Source organism: Megascapheus bottae, chromosome 6 (assembly GCF_031878675.1).
Source record: "Megascapheus bottae isolate mThoBot1 chromosome 6, mThoBot2.hap1, whole genome shotgun sequence".
Taxonomy (NCBI): Eukaryota; Metazoa; Chordata; class Mammalia; order Rodentia; family Geomyidae; genus Megascapheus; species Megascapheus bottae.
The window spans coordinates 48,743,499-48,759,446 of record NC_143514.1 but is presented as its reverse complement, the minus strand read 5'-3'; the positions used below and the strand labels follow the sequence as shown (position 1 = coordinate 48,759,446).

Genomic DNA, 15,948 nt, shown 5'->3' with positions numbered 1-15,948 from the left:
TGTGACCACAGGCCTCATGGCCCTAGTGACGCTGGGACTGGGGCGCTCTAGTCCCTGTCCCCACTCAACCTCTCGGTCAGTTTGGGAATTTCTGCCACCCTTGGGCTCGGTCTCGCCATCTGGGAAGTGGACGTGGAAACTCCTGGAACTTGGCCACAGGATGCCACAGCACTGTGCAGAGCACGGCAAGGCCACCAGGGGGTGTTAGACTCCAGTGGATGGGTCACTGTGGACAGGAGTGGCTGATGCTGTGGGTGTGTCTTTTTTTTCTGAGAGCAGCACCAGTGGCGTGGCCTCTGTGAATGGATGGTAATGAATCCTTGCAGGGCCTGGGATTTCTCTATACTTTCCTATGCATGACCTGGAGGTGGCCTGGTTAACCACCCTCAATCTACAGGTGTATCAGCCAATCAGCCCCACGAGAATGTTCTTGAACTCCCCGGGTAGCACCAAGCGACAGACACTGGCTTCTTAGTGACATCATTCTTAGGAGGAAGGCATCTTCCCAGGAGGGCTTTAAGGAGGGAGAAGGAGTTAGTCCCTCCCACCTTGCTGGGCATTAACCCACCCCAGTCCCTTGGAGGTTGGGAGGGGGGAAGCTTATTGTAAGAAAGCCTGGATAGGGCATGAAATATGAAGGGGACAGAGGAGAGCCAGCATGAGGTCAGCCCCTGTCCTGAGCAGGGATGATGATTATCATCCCCAAATGACAAGGGTGACATTGAGACACGGCCTAGCTTGAGTAAGATTGGGGTGGAAGAACCCTAACACCAACCCAGCAGTCAGCTCATCAAGTTTCCACTTTGTGTTACAGTTAAGCAGTATTACACTGGGCTCCTGTCTCCTCTCTGCCACACTTAGCTATGACTTCCAGCAGGTTCCATGTCCTCATCTGTAGAGTGGAAATGTGGTATCTGCCTTCAAGGGTCCCCCTTATATGGATAGCTGCAACAGGTCCCAGATGTCACTGGTAGCTGATAAGAGGAATTTCTTTTGAGTTCCAGCAAGATAGACACTTGTCTTTGGGGAGTCTATGTTTCTCTAGGACTCTAAAGCGCCAGCCTGGGCTCCTGGAGCCCTCTAGCCCCTCTAACTTTGGGCTGCAGATTTCTACCTGCTTCTTGTGGAAGGTGTGGAGTCACCTGTCTACCTGCTCAGCTCCACACCAGGCAAATGAGGTGATGTCAAAGCCTTGGCAGGGGTCCAGCCCTGTGACCTCCCCGTCCCTCCCCTCGTCTCTGTACTCAGATTCACACACACACACACACACACGTCAAGCCACTGGGCCCAGAGGGAAGGTGAACGGGCAAGGAGTGAAGGTGGATGGCTGGGCCCACGGGCCCACTGAAGCGTGTCACCTCCAGCCCTGCCCAGCTAGTGGGTTCCAGGACGGGAGCAGGACCCAAGGGGATCCTGCCTTTCCTCTGACTTACAGCACAATTCGTGGTGACCCCAGAGTTCTGTCCCTTCTTGGGTGAGCCTGTCTCCTGTTTACACAGGGTGTCCAGTGCCCCCTTCTTCTGGACTTGGCCAGGCAGCCATGGCTGATGAGAAGACCTTCCGCATTGGCTTCATTGTGCTGGGACTTTTTCTGCTGTCCCTCGGCACGTTCCTCATGAGCCACGACCGGCCCCAGGTCTATGGCACCTTCTATGCCATGGGCAGCATCATGGTGATCGGGGGAATCATCTGGAGCATGTGCCAGTGCTATCCCAAGGTAGGTGTGGGACCGGGGTGGGGGCAGGGAGCGGGGGCAAGGTCTGGGTCTCTATCCCACACACCATCCCTGCCCTCCAATCATCTTGTCTTCCCTCTGACGCTCCTGATTTCTTCTCTGTGCTCCTGAGCATCTGTTCACCCTCCATCCAGCTCTCAGCCTTAGGGCTGACACAAGTACGCTGGATCTGGGCCCCTGACCCAGACTTTACAGAGGATCCTGATGAGACAGGGAGCCTGATCCATGTGCCCGGCCAGTCAGCTGGTGCTCACCTCTGGCAGCCCAGCCCTCTTTACCCTGAGCACTTCTCCACCCACCCCTCCTCTTCTCCAAGCTGCTTTCCTAGTGGAGTGGCCTGAGGCTCTGAAGGGTGATGTTCCCAGCTAAGTGGCCAAGTTTGGATGGAAGCTTACATGTGGGTAGCTTAAAGGGCAGCCCTCCAGCTCCCGTGCCCCACCCCATGTCCCAGGGCTCCAGAGGATTCTGGGGTGGGTCAGGCAGGACCTGAAGACACAAGGGTTTTCTCTTTCAGAGTCTGAAGCTCTTCCTAGTCCTAGGAGGGACTTGGTGATGGGAGGTGGCCTGGTTTGGGAGTTCTGTGTTCAGTTCTGGCTCTCTCCCAAAACTCTCTATGTGACTTTCCTCTTTCTGAACCCCAGTATGTTCATCCACTCAACAAGACCCCAAGCCTCAGTCTGCATAGTCCCAGGGGTTATGGTGATCACAGAAGCAGTGGGAGATGGAAACAGTGAGCTATTTGGAACTATGGGGCGGGGGTTGTGTTAGGTTTGGGGAAAGGACAGCTGCTGTGAAGATTCTAGATCGTCTCAACCACCCTGTGAGTGGGCTTGTCAAGAGTTTTAAGCTTTCAGTGCCCAGAGAGGCATTGAGAGAGAGGTCGGGCACTCTTGCCAGGACACACAGCTGCTCAGAGAAGCAAGGAAAGATGAATCCAGTTTGAGTTCTGTCTCTAACTGCCTAGGAGATTTTGCTCTAGTCCCTCTCCTCTCTGAGCATCGGCTTCCTCTTTGGCATAGGAAGATTCCTCAGTGAGTCGAGAGGACAGGGTGTAGGTTGAGGGGGACATATTCAGACTGAGATGTGGAGGGTCCCCTCCATTCCTACCACTGGGTAGCTGTGCTCAGGAATTCAGAGGAGCAGGCGGGAGCTGGGGCCTGGCACTTTCTGGGTGCCAGCCCTGCCCTCTCCGTGGGCCTGTCCTGGACTGGGTGTGTCTGGAGTCAGGGCAGTCTGGGCTGGTTTGTAGCTATTTACCGGGCAGTTTACAGTCAACTTGCCTCTGTCTGTACAAAGCCCTGACAGAGGTCACCAGGAGGAGAAGGCCTTGGAGCCAGTGCCTGCCTGTGCGTCATCACTGCCATCATCATCTTCCTCCCTGGGAGAAGGCTGTGCCTGGGGAGAGGGGGGAGGCGCGGAGGGATGAGTGGGCAGCTCCATCCTGGGGGTGGTGGACAGGGGACCGGTGGCAGTGGGGGGAGGAACACTGCTGGGTATTCATGAGTAACCATAAATAGACTCACATGTGTTTGGCTGGGGAAGTAGTGTGGTGGGTAGAAACCCATACCTCCTAGAGTCCCACAGGCCCAGACCCAAATTCCTCATGACCTTGACCTTGGCCCCGGTGCCTTCCAGGGTTAAGTGTAAGGAAGCCCTGGGAACCTGGGTGTGTGGAGGACCTAGTATGATATCGGGTATGAAGAGAGTGAAGGCCTGTTCCTGGGGCTGGGGCTGGCCAGGGGTAGGGGCATTTTAGGAACTCAGTCTGTTGATCCCAATGGGCCAGACTCTGCTAGCTCACAGGAAGCTGTGGCTCAAGTAGTTGAGCAGCAATGTTGAATGAATAAAGCTAACGACAGCGCCCAGGCCCTGAATTCGAACCCTGGTACAGGTACAAAATAACAACAAAAAACCAAACAATTTATTCCAATGAAAAGTTGGAATAGGAAGGAATAAGCCAGGGAGATACATGGGGAGGCAGGCCAGCCTGGGCCATTGCAGCCTCCAGGGGCATCCCCTTGGCTTTTCCCTGGAATCTTGGTACCCGGATAACAGAATACCTTGGTGTATAGGTATTTTCTGGATTGACCAACTGACGTATAAATACATGGGAACAGAATCATTAGCTAGGATATGAGGGTGGAGACAGCCAATACAAACAGAAAATCAGCTCTTCCTGCTTTTGAAGAGCTGGGGGTCTCGGGGATGGGGGAGAGACAGTTAACAGTTAATAGTGCCCTTTCCAATTTTCTAGTGGTTAATTGGAAAAAGGAGTCTCATGGACTTTTTAGTTCCCTGGGCTGGCTTTGAACTGTGATCCTCAGATCTCAGCCTTCCGAGTAGCTAGGATTACAGGCATGAGCCACCATTCCCCTCTTGAGCTGGGGTTTTCTAAGTTAAAAAGAATTCTTCCAGGCAGAAGAAGAGAATGATGAGCAAAGCGGTGAGAGACTGAGGTCAATGGGTCAGCATGGCTGCTGGCAGGCAGGAGGGCACTGTACACATAGAGAGGAATGGGGCTGAGACTCCTGGGAAGGAAGCTTCCCCTTCCCCTGCAGTGGATGGGTTAAGGAAAGGGAGCAGCTCTGCTGTGTGACAAAGGGTTTAGGCTGAAGTCCAGAGCAAGAGAGCTTAGGGAAGCCAGGCCTGTGGTGAGGCTGCTTCTCCGTAGGTGGGAAAGGTGACATCAGGATTTGAACTCAAGGCTGCAGGAACTGAGAAGACATCCAATCCACTCCCTGTGGCATGCCTGTGGTGGCTGGGCCAGCTCCAGCTGCTCACCTGGGTTGAGTCATGATGATTGTAGAGCACGGTCAGAGATCCAGCCTTCTCCTGCCCAAGGCTGAGGATTGGAATCAAGGCAGATGTAGTGAGTGTGGATGTGGAGACTGATAGCTGAGCTGCAGTGGGGGAAGGGAAGGACTGGGAGGGAGAGCAGAGCCTCTGCCTCTGCGTCCCCCACTCCTTATTCCTGCCTGCTCTGCCAGGGCCCTGGACCACAGCATGTGGTTGAGGGGGTCTGTTTCTTCCATAGCGTTCCTCCTCCCTGCTCCCTCTGGGGGCTGCTCAAAGTTCTGCCCAAACAGGAATGTTACAGTGAGCACTCCTGCCAAGAATGCCAGGTATGTCCACCCTCTGCATGGAGGCTGAGCCCCTTAAGTGTGTTGATCTGAAGCTTCACTTCTACCTGTCCCCCTGCTTCCTTGTGTTCCAATGTAACATGCTTTCTGCCTCCTCCAGGATGTCACAGAAATGCCCATGACCTTGATGGCTGCAATGATAGTGATGTCATGGAGATGGCAGTGATGATGGTTGGTGGTAATGTTAGTGTGATGACAGTTAGAGGTGATTAGAATGATGGTGGCAGTGGTGGTGATGGAGATGAAGGTGAGGAGAGAGATGGCAATGGTGGGGATGGTGGGGATGGAGGTGGTAATTATGGTGATGATGGAGCAGGTGGTGATGGTGGTTGGTGGCCTTGGTGATGATGGTGGAGGTGGTGGTGGTGGTTGATGGTGATGGTTGTCTTGGAGATGATGGAGGAGGTGGTGGTGGTGGTTGGTGGTAGTGGTGGTCTTGGTGATGTTGGAGGAGGTGATGATGGTGGTTGGTGGTAGTGGTGGTCTTGGTGATGATGGAGGAGGTGATGATGGTGGTTGATGGTGATGGTGGTCTTGGAGATGATGAGGTGGTGATGGTGGTTGGTGGTAGTGGTGGTCTTGGTGATGATGGAGGAGGTGGTGGTGGTGGTTGATGGTGATGGTGGTCTTGGAGATGATGAGGAGGTGGTGATGGTGGTTGGTGGTAGTGGTGGTCTTGGTGATGATGGAGGAGATGGGTGGTGGTGGTTGATGGTGATGGTGGTCTTGGAGATGATGAGGAGGTGGTGATGGTGGTTGGTGGTAGTGGTGGTCTTGGTGATGATGGAGGAGGTAGTGGTGATGGTGGTCTTGGTGATGATGGAGGAGGTGGGTGGTGGTGGTTGATGGTGATGGTGGTCTTGGAGATGATGGAGGAGGTGGTGGTGGTCATTGATGGTGATGATGGAGGTAAGGAAAGTAATGACATGGTAGTGACTGATGGTGATGGTGTTCTAGGTGATGGTGATGATGGCGATCATAGTGATGATTATACTAATGGTGAAAGTTATGGTGACAAAGTTGATAGTGGCTAGGCTGGTGATGATGTGATAGTGATAGAGGCGGTGGTGATGGTGGTTGATGGTGATGGTGGTCTTGGTGATTCTGGAGGTGATGGTGGTGATAGTGATGGTGCCGATGGTAGTGATCTGGGGATGAAGATGGTGGTGGAGGTTATAGTGATGATGAGAGTGCTGGTGATGCTAGTGTTTACATTGGTGATGGTGGGGATGGTGAGGAGGAGGATGGTAGTATTTGAGTCAGGAGCTAATTAAGGAGAAGAAACAACTTCCCAGAAGATCAGCACCAGCTGGCTACAAGGAACGGTGGTGTGCTACTGCATGTGTTCAGGCCTCGTGTGTCATGGGCACGTGGGTTTCTGTCATGCATCATGATCTGCTCTGGCGTGGGTAGGCAGGGCTAGCCCCATGGCCCAGAAGAATGCAGAGGCTCTGGGAAGAGGGGTGAGTGTCTTGGGCAGAGGAAGGAGCCTCATCCATTTTCCCCAATCCTAGTCTCCTTCTGCCCTGTCCCACTGCCCCCTTCATGACCTCTTTCCCTCTGCCTCCCCCTCTGCCCAGACACTGAGCTGCACCTACAAAGACTGTTGGATCCTGAGAGTTTAGGAACGGGCTGTGGACACCACTACTCCACCCACTGCTCTGCGCCACAGTCTCTGTGCCACAAAGCACATGGTAGTGTCCTGCTTTCCAGTATTTCACTGCCTAAGACTGAAGGGCCTTCTGCATGTCAGCTCTGGCATGAGACCTCTGGAAAATGGTGTCTGACTCATTGCTGTCCCCTAGTGGTGGAGAGAGTGAGTGCACAGAGCAGGTTAGGGCCAGGAAGCTTCCACCACTGAAGTCATGCTCTGAGCAGCACCTCCCTGTCAAATGGAGGCCCAGCCAAGTCCAGCTTCTTTTTCTGGCACCCAGGGAGATCCACCGAGGCTCTGGGCCATGTGGAAGCAGCCATGGTCTGATGGGAGGCTGTCTCCCTTTTCCCTGCAGGTTACCTTTGTGCCTGCTGACTCTGACTTCCAAGGGGCCCTGTCCCCGAAAGCACTAGGCCTGCTGGAGAGCAGACTGGCTGACTTGAAGAGGTGAGTGCAGGGGTGGCCTCGTCCCAGCCTCACATCAGGAGGAGAACGGGGCTGGGTGGGGGGGTTGGGAGCTGATGGGAAAGCATATGGTAGGGCTCCAAGTTGCCTCCCCATGTCCTGAGAACAACCTATTAGAAATCATGGGCTGATTCTGATTCATGGCTCTAAGTATTATTATTTCCATTATATAGATGAGGAAACAGAGACTCAGAGAAATACAGTCACCAACCCCAAATCTCTTGGGGTTGATAGAGATGGGGCCAGCACTCAAGCCTGACATGGTTCTAAGGCATAGCCAAGCGTACCCGGTCCTCCTCTGAACTTCTGTCTGTGTCCTGAGGTCTGGGTTGCAGGCCTCTGGTGTGTAGGGCTCAGAGATGCTCTACTTGGCTGGGGGGAAGCCTCTTTCTTGTCACTTCCTAGTTCCATAACCTTGGACAGGGCAGCTTACGATCTGCAGGCTGCAGCACAGTGACAGAACAGGACATCCGGGCCCTGTAATGTCAGCTGGGGTTGGTGTACTGTGGGCACAGGCCAGGTTAAGTCCCTGTCGCTTCACTGGGACTCCTGTCTTTATGGGAACTGTCAGTGGAGCTTAAATAAGTCTGGTGAGCCAACAGCCCCCAGTCCTTAATGAACAACCATCTGGATGGCCCGAGTGTGCAAGGGAAAGGACCATGTCTGCCGGGAGCCTAGGCTTAGAAGAAGCATCTGCTTAGGAATCTGGGACCCTGTGCACCTTCATGGAACTGGTTTCCCCTCATACCCTGGGCTTCCCTTTGAGACACCAAGTGAAGAGAACTGAGAGTCTGACTTGGGGTCAGGCTTCAGCTCTGCCAAATAATTGACTTCCTATGTGTAGCCTTGGCCTTGTCAGAGGAAGATCCCCTGAGGGCCATTGGTGAGATGTGTGGGATCTCATGCCCAGGGCACAAAGGACAGGAGTACACTGAGGGGGACTGATTAGATCATTGCCCGCCTACCTGTTCTCTGTCTGTCTGTCTGTCTGTCTGTCTGTCTGTCTGTCTGTCTGTCTGTCTGTCTCTCTCTCTCTCTCTCTCTCTCTGGGCCGTAGCCCCCAGCCCCCCTATGTCAGGCTGTGGGAGGAAGCTGCCTATGACCAGAGCCTGCCCAACTTCAGCCACATCCAGATGAAGGTCATGGGCTACAGCGAGGACCCCCGCCCACTGCTGACCCCTAAGCTGAAGTCGGGAGTCAGCGGTGGAGGAGAGGGAGGCCCTGGTGACGCTCAGACCTGGATGGAGGCTGCCGTGGTTGTCCACAGGAGTCTGGAGGAGGAGAATGAACAGGAAGTAACCCCAGCTCAGGGCAGGTGAGTGTGCACAGGAGGGGAGGGCTGGGAGCCACCGAGGGTGGGGCCTTGGGAGTGAGGGGCAGGCAGCAGGGGATGTGGGCCATGATGGCAGCAGCAAACCAATGAGCAGACGGTGGTCAGACATGCCTGGCTGCAAACCAGCTCTTTGGCCTTGTAAACTTGGCAATTCTCTTACTGTCTGGAGCCTCCGTTTCCCCGCTGGAATAGTCATTCCCACTTCCCAGGGGTGTTGTGGGGCTTGGGACAATGCACTTGGGATGCCTGGCACACAGTAGGTCCTTGCTTTCTGTGGCTGTTTGTCATGAGTGCTGGAGGCCAAGGAAGCAGAGGACATGAGTCCACCGCTGTCAACCTATCCCCTACATGCCTGTTGCTGATTACTTGTGACTAAGGTCCTGAATCATTCACTTGTTTACTCATTCTTCTGTTAGAATTCGGCACAAATTCCCTTTTAGGCCTGCCTGGCCTCCCAGCTGTCAAACTCTAGTCTAGTGTGGCAAGCAGAGGAGATAGCAGAGGGAGCCCTGGAGTAGCAAGGGCGGTGAGGGAGGAGAGCAGAACCGGGAATGACTGGAGATATGGATGACTGGAGGTGTAGTTTTCACAGTAATCTAACAGCCCTATTTCTTGAGCACCTGGGCATTGTGCAATGTGCTTTGCACATTGTTATCAGCTATGAGTCTCAGAAGCAGGCTCAGCAGTGCATATTCTTATTTCTCCTCACCTTCCAGGGGAGGAAACTGTGGTTCAGAGAGGTGAACTTTCTCTTCTCGGGCCTTGTAGCTAGCGGCTGTGATCAGGACCCAGGGAATCTGACTCAGGGAATTCTAGACCTCTCTGGTTTTGCTCCTGCAGCTCCCCTGCCTGTCCCTTGGCTCCTGCACCCTTGGCTTCCTTCCATGATGACCTAGACATGGACTCCAGTGAAGGCAGCAGCCCCACCTCATCTCCAGCTGACAGGAAGGAGCTGCACCCTGGGCCACAGGAGCCACCTGTGCAAAGGGGCCCCCTAGACCTCTTCCATGACTTTGCCCTAATTGATGACACCCCTACATCAGATGACATGGCCCTGGAGAAGGAGGCTCACGATGGATCCCAGCCCCCAAACTGGCAGCCATCACTGAGGACCAAGGAGAAGAAGAAGGCCACTGTAGTTTCAAGCTCCTTTCAGCCCGAGGAGGAAGAGGAAGACTTATACTATGGGCTGCCAGACATCCCCGAGGACCCCCATCCAGACAAGGAGCTGGGCTTTGAGCCTGACACCCAGGGCTGAGGTGACTCTGCTTCCCTGCTCCCAGCCTGGCAGCTCTGCCAACTCTAAGTGACCTGCCAGGGCCTCAGATTCCCAATCTGCCTAGTGGGATTGGATAAAGGATCAAAGGAGACACACATTAGACTGGAACATTCCAAGAACTGCAAAGGGTTCTGCAGTTGGGGATGACAGCTCTTAGGGGACCATTGCCCTTCTGGCCTCTTCTTACAGCCTGCAAGGTCCAGTGAGATTTGCTGGGATTTTCAGCAGATGGATTCTCAGAAACCCTTTCCAACCTCCCTAAAGATAGCTTGAGGCAGAACCCTTCGGTGGTGCTACCAGGGCCCTGGTCCTGCAGGAAGGCCTCCCAGGGTTTCCTCCTAATCAGTTTTAGTCCCCTGGTGGGTGGTGTAATGCATCCCACTCAGGGCTGACTGCTTTTCTTCCTGGTCCTGTCCCTTCTGGGGCTCCCATGATCCTCTAGTGGGGTGCAAGACTGACCTCTTCTTCACCCCTGGACAGACCCTCCTAAAAACCACACACTTTCATTCTATAACATTCTATCCTTATTCTGCTGCCCATTCCCTGCCCTAGCTGCCCTTCTCTATCAGGATGATTTTTTTATGAGTTCAAGGTCATTTTTCCAGTGCTTCCAGAGATAATTCTGGATACCTCACTGATATCCCAGATTCCTCCAAAAAGGAACTCCTCACTTTTTGCGTTCCCAATGGGGGAGGCAGATTTCTCACTGTGGATTGCCTTCTGCCTCCTGCCCCCTGATCTATGGGGCCATCTCAACCTTACTCACTTCAGTCTCCAGTGTTCCAGAGTCCCAGTTGGTGGCCCCTGAGCATGTGTAGAGCCCACCAGACTCCTCAGACAATGCCACCGCTTGAGGTCCCAAATTTTACTTGAAACCCCTTGACTCTCCAATGTTCACATTTCTTTTCTTTTGTTGGCCATCTGGCTTGAGCTCTGGCTTGGGCACTGCCCCAGTTCTACTGCTCTACCATTTTCAGCCACAGCTCCACTTCCAGTTTTCTGGTCGTACATTGGAGCTAAAAGTTTCACAGACTTTTCCTCCTGGCTGGAATTGAATGAGGATCCTCAGACCTCAGCCTCCTGAGTTGCTAAGGTTATATGCCTGAGATACTAGTGCCCTGCTCACATTTTCTTTCTTTCCCTCCTTCCTTTCCCTCTATCCCTCCTTTCCTTCCTTACTTTGTACCTTTCTTTTTTACTTGGTGATACCAGAGATTGAATTCAGAACTTTGTGCTCTCACTTGACTTTTTCATTCACAGTTACTACTTGAGCCTCACCTCTACACTAGTATTTTTTGGGTTAATTAGAGATAAGAGTCTCACAGAATTGTCTCCCCAGGCTGGCTTTGAACCTCAACCCTCATACCTCAGCCTTCTAAGTAGTTAGAATTGCGTTCCTGAGCCACCAGCACCTGGCTGGACGTTAACATTCCTCAATGACCCGTAGACATCCCAAAGCCTGGCAAGGAGGCTTCACGACAGCATCACTGCTCCCCTGAGGCCACTGGCTGGATTAGGAAGAGATAATCAAGCTGACCAACCTGATTCTGTGTAACCCAGAGGGCAGTTGCTGAGCATCTGCCAGGTCCTCTCAGTTGCAGACTGCAGGAGGAAAGAGACATTAAGTGTCCATCTGGCCCTTAAGCCTAATGGACTCACCTTCTAGTGACCTTGCTAGGAAGACAGCACAGAACAGAAGCGGAGCTGGGAAGAAATGGGGTGACATCCCAGGGCAGCAGAGTGACAATCATGTATGCACGGAGTCATTGAGGAGCACAAGGGCCCTGAGCAGTTGGTGCAGGTCTTTGCTGTCACAGTCCATGGCCTCCCTGTCCCCCCGCTTCCTGGAGCTGGGCAAAGCCCTGGGCAGATCCCTGGGACTGGGCCTGGTGCTGCTGACCCACACCAGGTCCACACACTCCATGTTCTGCCCTGGCCACCTTGAAGTGGAGCCCTTTATCTGTGCTGGGCCTCTGCATGGAGGGTGGAGGTCCCTGTCAAGGGAGGGAGATGCCCTGTGCTGTGTCCAAAAGGGCCTGAGCCCCCTACATCACACCCTCCTCTCCCTGGGCCATTTCTACCTCTGCAGTGGCTGTGCTCAGCACCTCCTCTGTGCTGATGTGACCTAAGGTGGCATCCCTGCTCATGCCCAGGTCACTGTGAGGGGAGGTACAGCCTGCGCCTGTGCTCTGCTGGCCAAGGCAGGTACCTGTGGCCCCATCAGAGAAGGCCCCACCAAGGCCTGAAATAAAATTCTTGTCAACATGAGAAGAGCTCCCTTTGTTTACCTGAAAATTATTTTCTGTGAAACTTCCATGCCCTCAGGACAGGGTCAGTGTGGTGTGAAGGTGTGATGGTGTCACAGTATGGCAGTGTGTGGCATGAGTGCAGGATCACTGTGTGAGATGATCCATCTTTGATGCCATAGGCCAGGGACATCAGATAATGAGAAGAGCTTCTGTGCCAGGCTTGCTGGCAAGAGAAACACCAGCCCTGTCCCAGGGGACCCCACACTCTGCTGTGCACAAGGTGGGGGGCAGGGATTGAGGGAGGGTTATGGAAGCTGAGTGCTGCTTGGGAGGGAAGCAGCCAGGAAGTGGGTGAATCCTGTAACTTGGCCTCCATGCTGTGGCTGAGCCATCCCTGACAAGCCAGGAGAGGGACAGCGTGTGGTCCTTTCCCTGACACTGATTCTCCCCTTTTCCTGTACTCAACCATGGTTGCCCTGGCTGACTCACCTGCTACTTCCCCAGAGCCATAGCTGGAGCCCCAACCTTCACGCCGCCCTGCCCCTGCTCAGTCTCCCCTCTGCCTCGATGCCCTTCACTGCTGCCATTCCATCCCTCGAGGCTCAAATTCTCCCTGCTCTCTGGGGCCTGGACTGCCCCCACTCTCCCCTCCAGGCAGGACCCAGGCTGTCCACTTGTCCTTCTCACTGTGTGCACTGTGCTGAGCCTTCTTCCCAGGCTGTGTGGGGACCCGGGGAGCCTTGGAGGACGGGCCTCTGTGGATGCCCTTCTATGCTGGGACTTAGCCAAGTGGGACGCGGTATGCAATGGCATGGACTGAGCAGAACTGAGCAGACTCAGAGCCCAGTCTGAAGGTGGTGGGCCTGTGTGCAGGTGGCCCCTAGTCCAGGGCACAAGAGATCCTTGGAGAACCAGCGCTGGGCTCAGGATGGGGCGTCCATATTGGCCACCTCTGTGCCTGTGGCCAAGAGACTTAGCGTCTCTCACCCTTCATTAAACTAATAAATTAATTAATATTGGGTAGTGCTGAGGACTGAACTAACTCAACACTTGCAAGACAGATTCTCTACCACTTGAGATACTCCCCCAGCTCCTTTTTATCCTAGTTATATTTGAGATGGGTGTGACTTTATGATGCATGGATCACCTGAGCTAATATTCTACTTGTGCCTAGTGAGTGGCACATGTGCCATCACCTCACCATTTAGTCTCCCCATGCCCCTACCCTCTCCCTAACCTGAAATAATAGGAATTCACCATCATGCCTAGCTGATGGTTGAAGTGGAGTCATCGTAAATTTTCAAGTCTGGGCTGGGCTGGTGTGTGATTTCTCCATCTTTCCCTCCCAAGTTGATAGGATTGCAGGCTTGAGCCACTATGTCTGGCTCAGATGTTCTCAGCCATAGAGTAAAATTGTTGTTGTTGTTGTTGGTCATGGGGCTTGAACTCTGGATCTGGGCATTGTCCCCGAGCTCTTCAGCTCAAGGCTCCCATCCTATCCCTGGAGCCACAGCACCATTTCCAGTTTCCTGGTGGTTAATTGAAGATAAGAGTGTCTCCGACTTTAGTGCCCATCCTCATTTTTTTTTTCCGTCCTCATTTTGAACAGCGATCCCATAAAGTAAATTTATAGCTATAATGTATCCATGTTATGAAGACCGTACAGGATGTGCTTGTTGAGTGTGCAGCTTGAGGGCAGTACCCAGCCAGCCCTAGTGACCCTCAGTCACCATTATCCTCACCATTGCCAAGGTGAAGCTGTGTCGACCAGACTCAGAGCCCAGGAGCCAGCAGGGCCTCAGGTCAGCATCCACCATGAAGTTGCCGATTTTTCCCAAATGCATTTCAGTGGACCTGGTTGAGAGACTGCTATGAGGCTCTGCCAGAGAATCTGAAAATACCCAGTATACCCAGTTCAGCTCCAACCCAGGGTGGCAGCAGTGAGGGCCGCATGACTTGGAAATGGGAAGCCCCCAGAGGATGGGAGGTTAACGGGCCCCACAGGTGATCCTGAAAAGTTTCCAGTTCTCAGCCTCCTGAGCATCCTCCATGTCACCCAGAGCAGGGTAGCCTGGAGCAGAAGGTAAATGGACGATAAGGAACACCCAGGCCAGCCAAGCTGGGAAGGGGCAGATTTCATCCACTGTCTGTTCCTTCCTCCATCTAGCTCCAAAAGATTGCCCTAGGTTCTGCTTGGTCAGTGACCCCTATGTCTCATCCCTGACCAGAAATTCCCCTCTCCAAGGTAGCCCTGAGGTCAGGGCTGAGCCAAGGAAGCCCTGGAGGATGCCACCTGCCTGGGCAGTGGGCACAAGGAACAAGGGGGAGAACCGCTGCCAGCTCCAGGCCTGAGGACCTCAGACAGCAGAGGGGAGTGGAGCAGGGTGTGTGTGTAGGGGGGGGCCTGAGTGCTGCTCCGGGACTCAGGAGAGACGCCAGTGGGCTGAGTGGACCAGGCCATAGCTCTAGTTTCCACAGAGGAAGGAAGCTCTGTAATAGGTGAGACAGGAGAACGTGGAAGTAAGCTCCAGTGATGGAGCACTAGCCTTAAGTGACAAAACCTCATTCCAACACACACACACACACACACACACACACACACACACACACACACACACACACACACAGCAGTCAGGGCTAGAAAAGAAAGACCCGTTGAAGGAAATTCACTTAGCATCTACCTCAGGGCCAGAGGAAAGCAAGCAAAAAAACATCACATCCCCCATAACAACACAAGGACAAATAACCGCCATGGAGGGAGGGGGGCCCTGCTGGATAGAGACGGGGAGTGAGGAGTGGGGCACTGGTTTCCCTGCTGAAGGGTCTCTTGGTGGACACTGGAGCACCCAGCAGTGTGGTTTCACAGTGGGACCACACTTCCTTCACAGTTCCACATCGAGGAGTGGCTAAGCTACCGTGGAATGCATGTGAAGGAGGTAATGTCACACACATGCTAAGATGTACTTCTAGAGGGGTGCTGGCTGGGCACTGATAATGTCCAGAGGAAGGGGACTGACTAAATAATTGCACCCACCCCAGCTCTGCAGATGGATGGTACAGCACAATTGCAATTCTCCTATTCCTGGGCTAATCAGGTCTCTGCCCACCTACTCACTCGATTTAATTGTATTTGTACAGTCCTTTCTGAGTTTCTTGATGAATTTGTCTTCACATTTAGATACTACGTAAACTCTTTAGAGACAAGGACGTGGTGCCTGGTTAAGTGTCCAGTACAGAATGCTCTCAGTATATCCTTGTGTAGTAAATGATAGGTCTAAGATTTCTTGATACAGAAAAGGTTGGGTATATATAATTAGGAAAAGAGCATTGCAAAAGACTACAGCCAGTACCTAGATACTGGCAATTCTCTTCTGAGAATAGCTAATCATGAGAATTTTTTCTCTGTTGTTAGAGAAAGCCTTACGATCTAGATTGGACAAATAAGGGTTTGAAAGAAATGTGTTGGTTTTTATTTGTGTTCGTGTGTCATGGGGCTTGAACTGGGACTGGGCACTGTCCCTGAGCTCATCAGCTCAAGGCTACTGCCCTACCTTGAGCCAGGGCCCACTTCCTGCTTTCTAGAGGTTAATTGGAGATAAAAGTTTCAGGTCCTTTCTTGTCCAAGCTGGCTTTGAACCTTGATCCTCAGATCTCAGCGTCCTGAGTACCTAGGATTACAGGTGTGAGCTACTGCACCCAGCTTGGGTTTTATTTATTTATTTGTTTATTTATTGCCAGTCTTGGGGTTTGAACTCAGAGCCTGAGCACTGTCCTTGGGCTTTCTCAAGGCTAAAGCTCTACCTTTTGAGCCACAGCACCATTTCTGATTTTTTCTGTTATGTAGTACCGAGGAATCGAACCTTGGTCGTTGTGCATGCTAGGCAAGCACTTTATCACTAAGCCAAACTCCCAGCCCTTGAGCTTTATTTTTGAAAAATATTTTGATATTCTAATGAAAGCTTAGGGGAGATTGCCTTTCCAGACCTTGAATATAGATGTGAAGTCATGACCTACAGCAGCCATATTTTAACTTGAGGGAAGTTGTAAAAGAATCCCAACGACGCTATTTATCTAATGTTGTTGAACCAGTGAT

At 52.8% G+C, this 15,948-nt stretch overlaps 1 protein-coding gene across 2 annotated transcripts; it reads left to right on the top strand.

Moving 5' to 3' along the window:
* The first annotated feature begins 1,540 nt into the window (after window positions 1–1,540).
* LOC150061772 (barttin-like) lies at window positions 1,541–11,858 on the top strand. Of its 2 annotated transcripts, XM_090333740.1 has the most exons (5): window positions 1,541–1,717; window positions 6,885–6,976; window positions 7,597–7,602; window positions 8,052–8,309; window positions 9,168–11,858. In XM_090333740.1, exons 1-5 carry the CDS (start codon window positions 1,541–1,543, stop codon window positions 9,583–9,585), a joined length of 951 nt encoding a protein of 316 aa, XP_090189866.1. In that variant the 3' UTR covers window positions 9,586–11,858. The 2 variants fall into 2 exon arrangements, with proteins under 2 accessions (XP_090189866.1, XP_090189867.1); XM_090333741.1 differs by lacking the exon at window positions 7,597–7,602.
* Window positions 11,859–15,948: the final 4,090 nt, after the last annotated feature.

Coding starts and splice junctions, on each gene's coding strand:
- LOC150061772 (XM_090333740.1), top strand. CDS start 1,541: ATGGCTGATGAGAAGACCTTCCGCATTGGCTTCATTGTGCTGGGACTT. Junction 1,718..6,884: donor TGTGCCAGTGCTATCCCAAG/GTAGGTGTGGGA, acceptor TTTTCCCTGCAG/GTTACCTTTGTGCCTGCTGA. Junction 8,310..9,167: donor GTAACCCCAGCTCAGGGCAG/GTGAGTGTGCAC, acceptor TTGCTCCTGCAG/CTCCCCTGCCTGTCCCTTGG.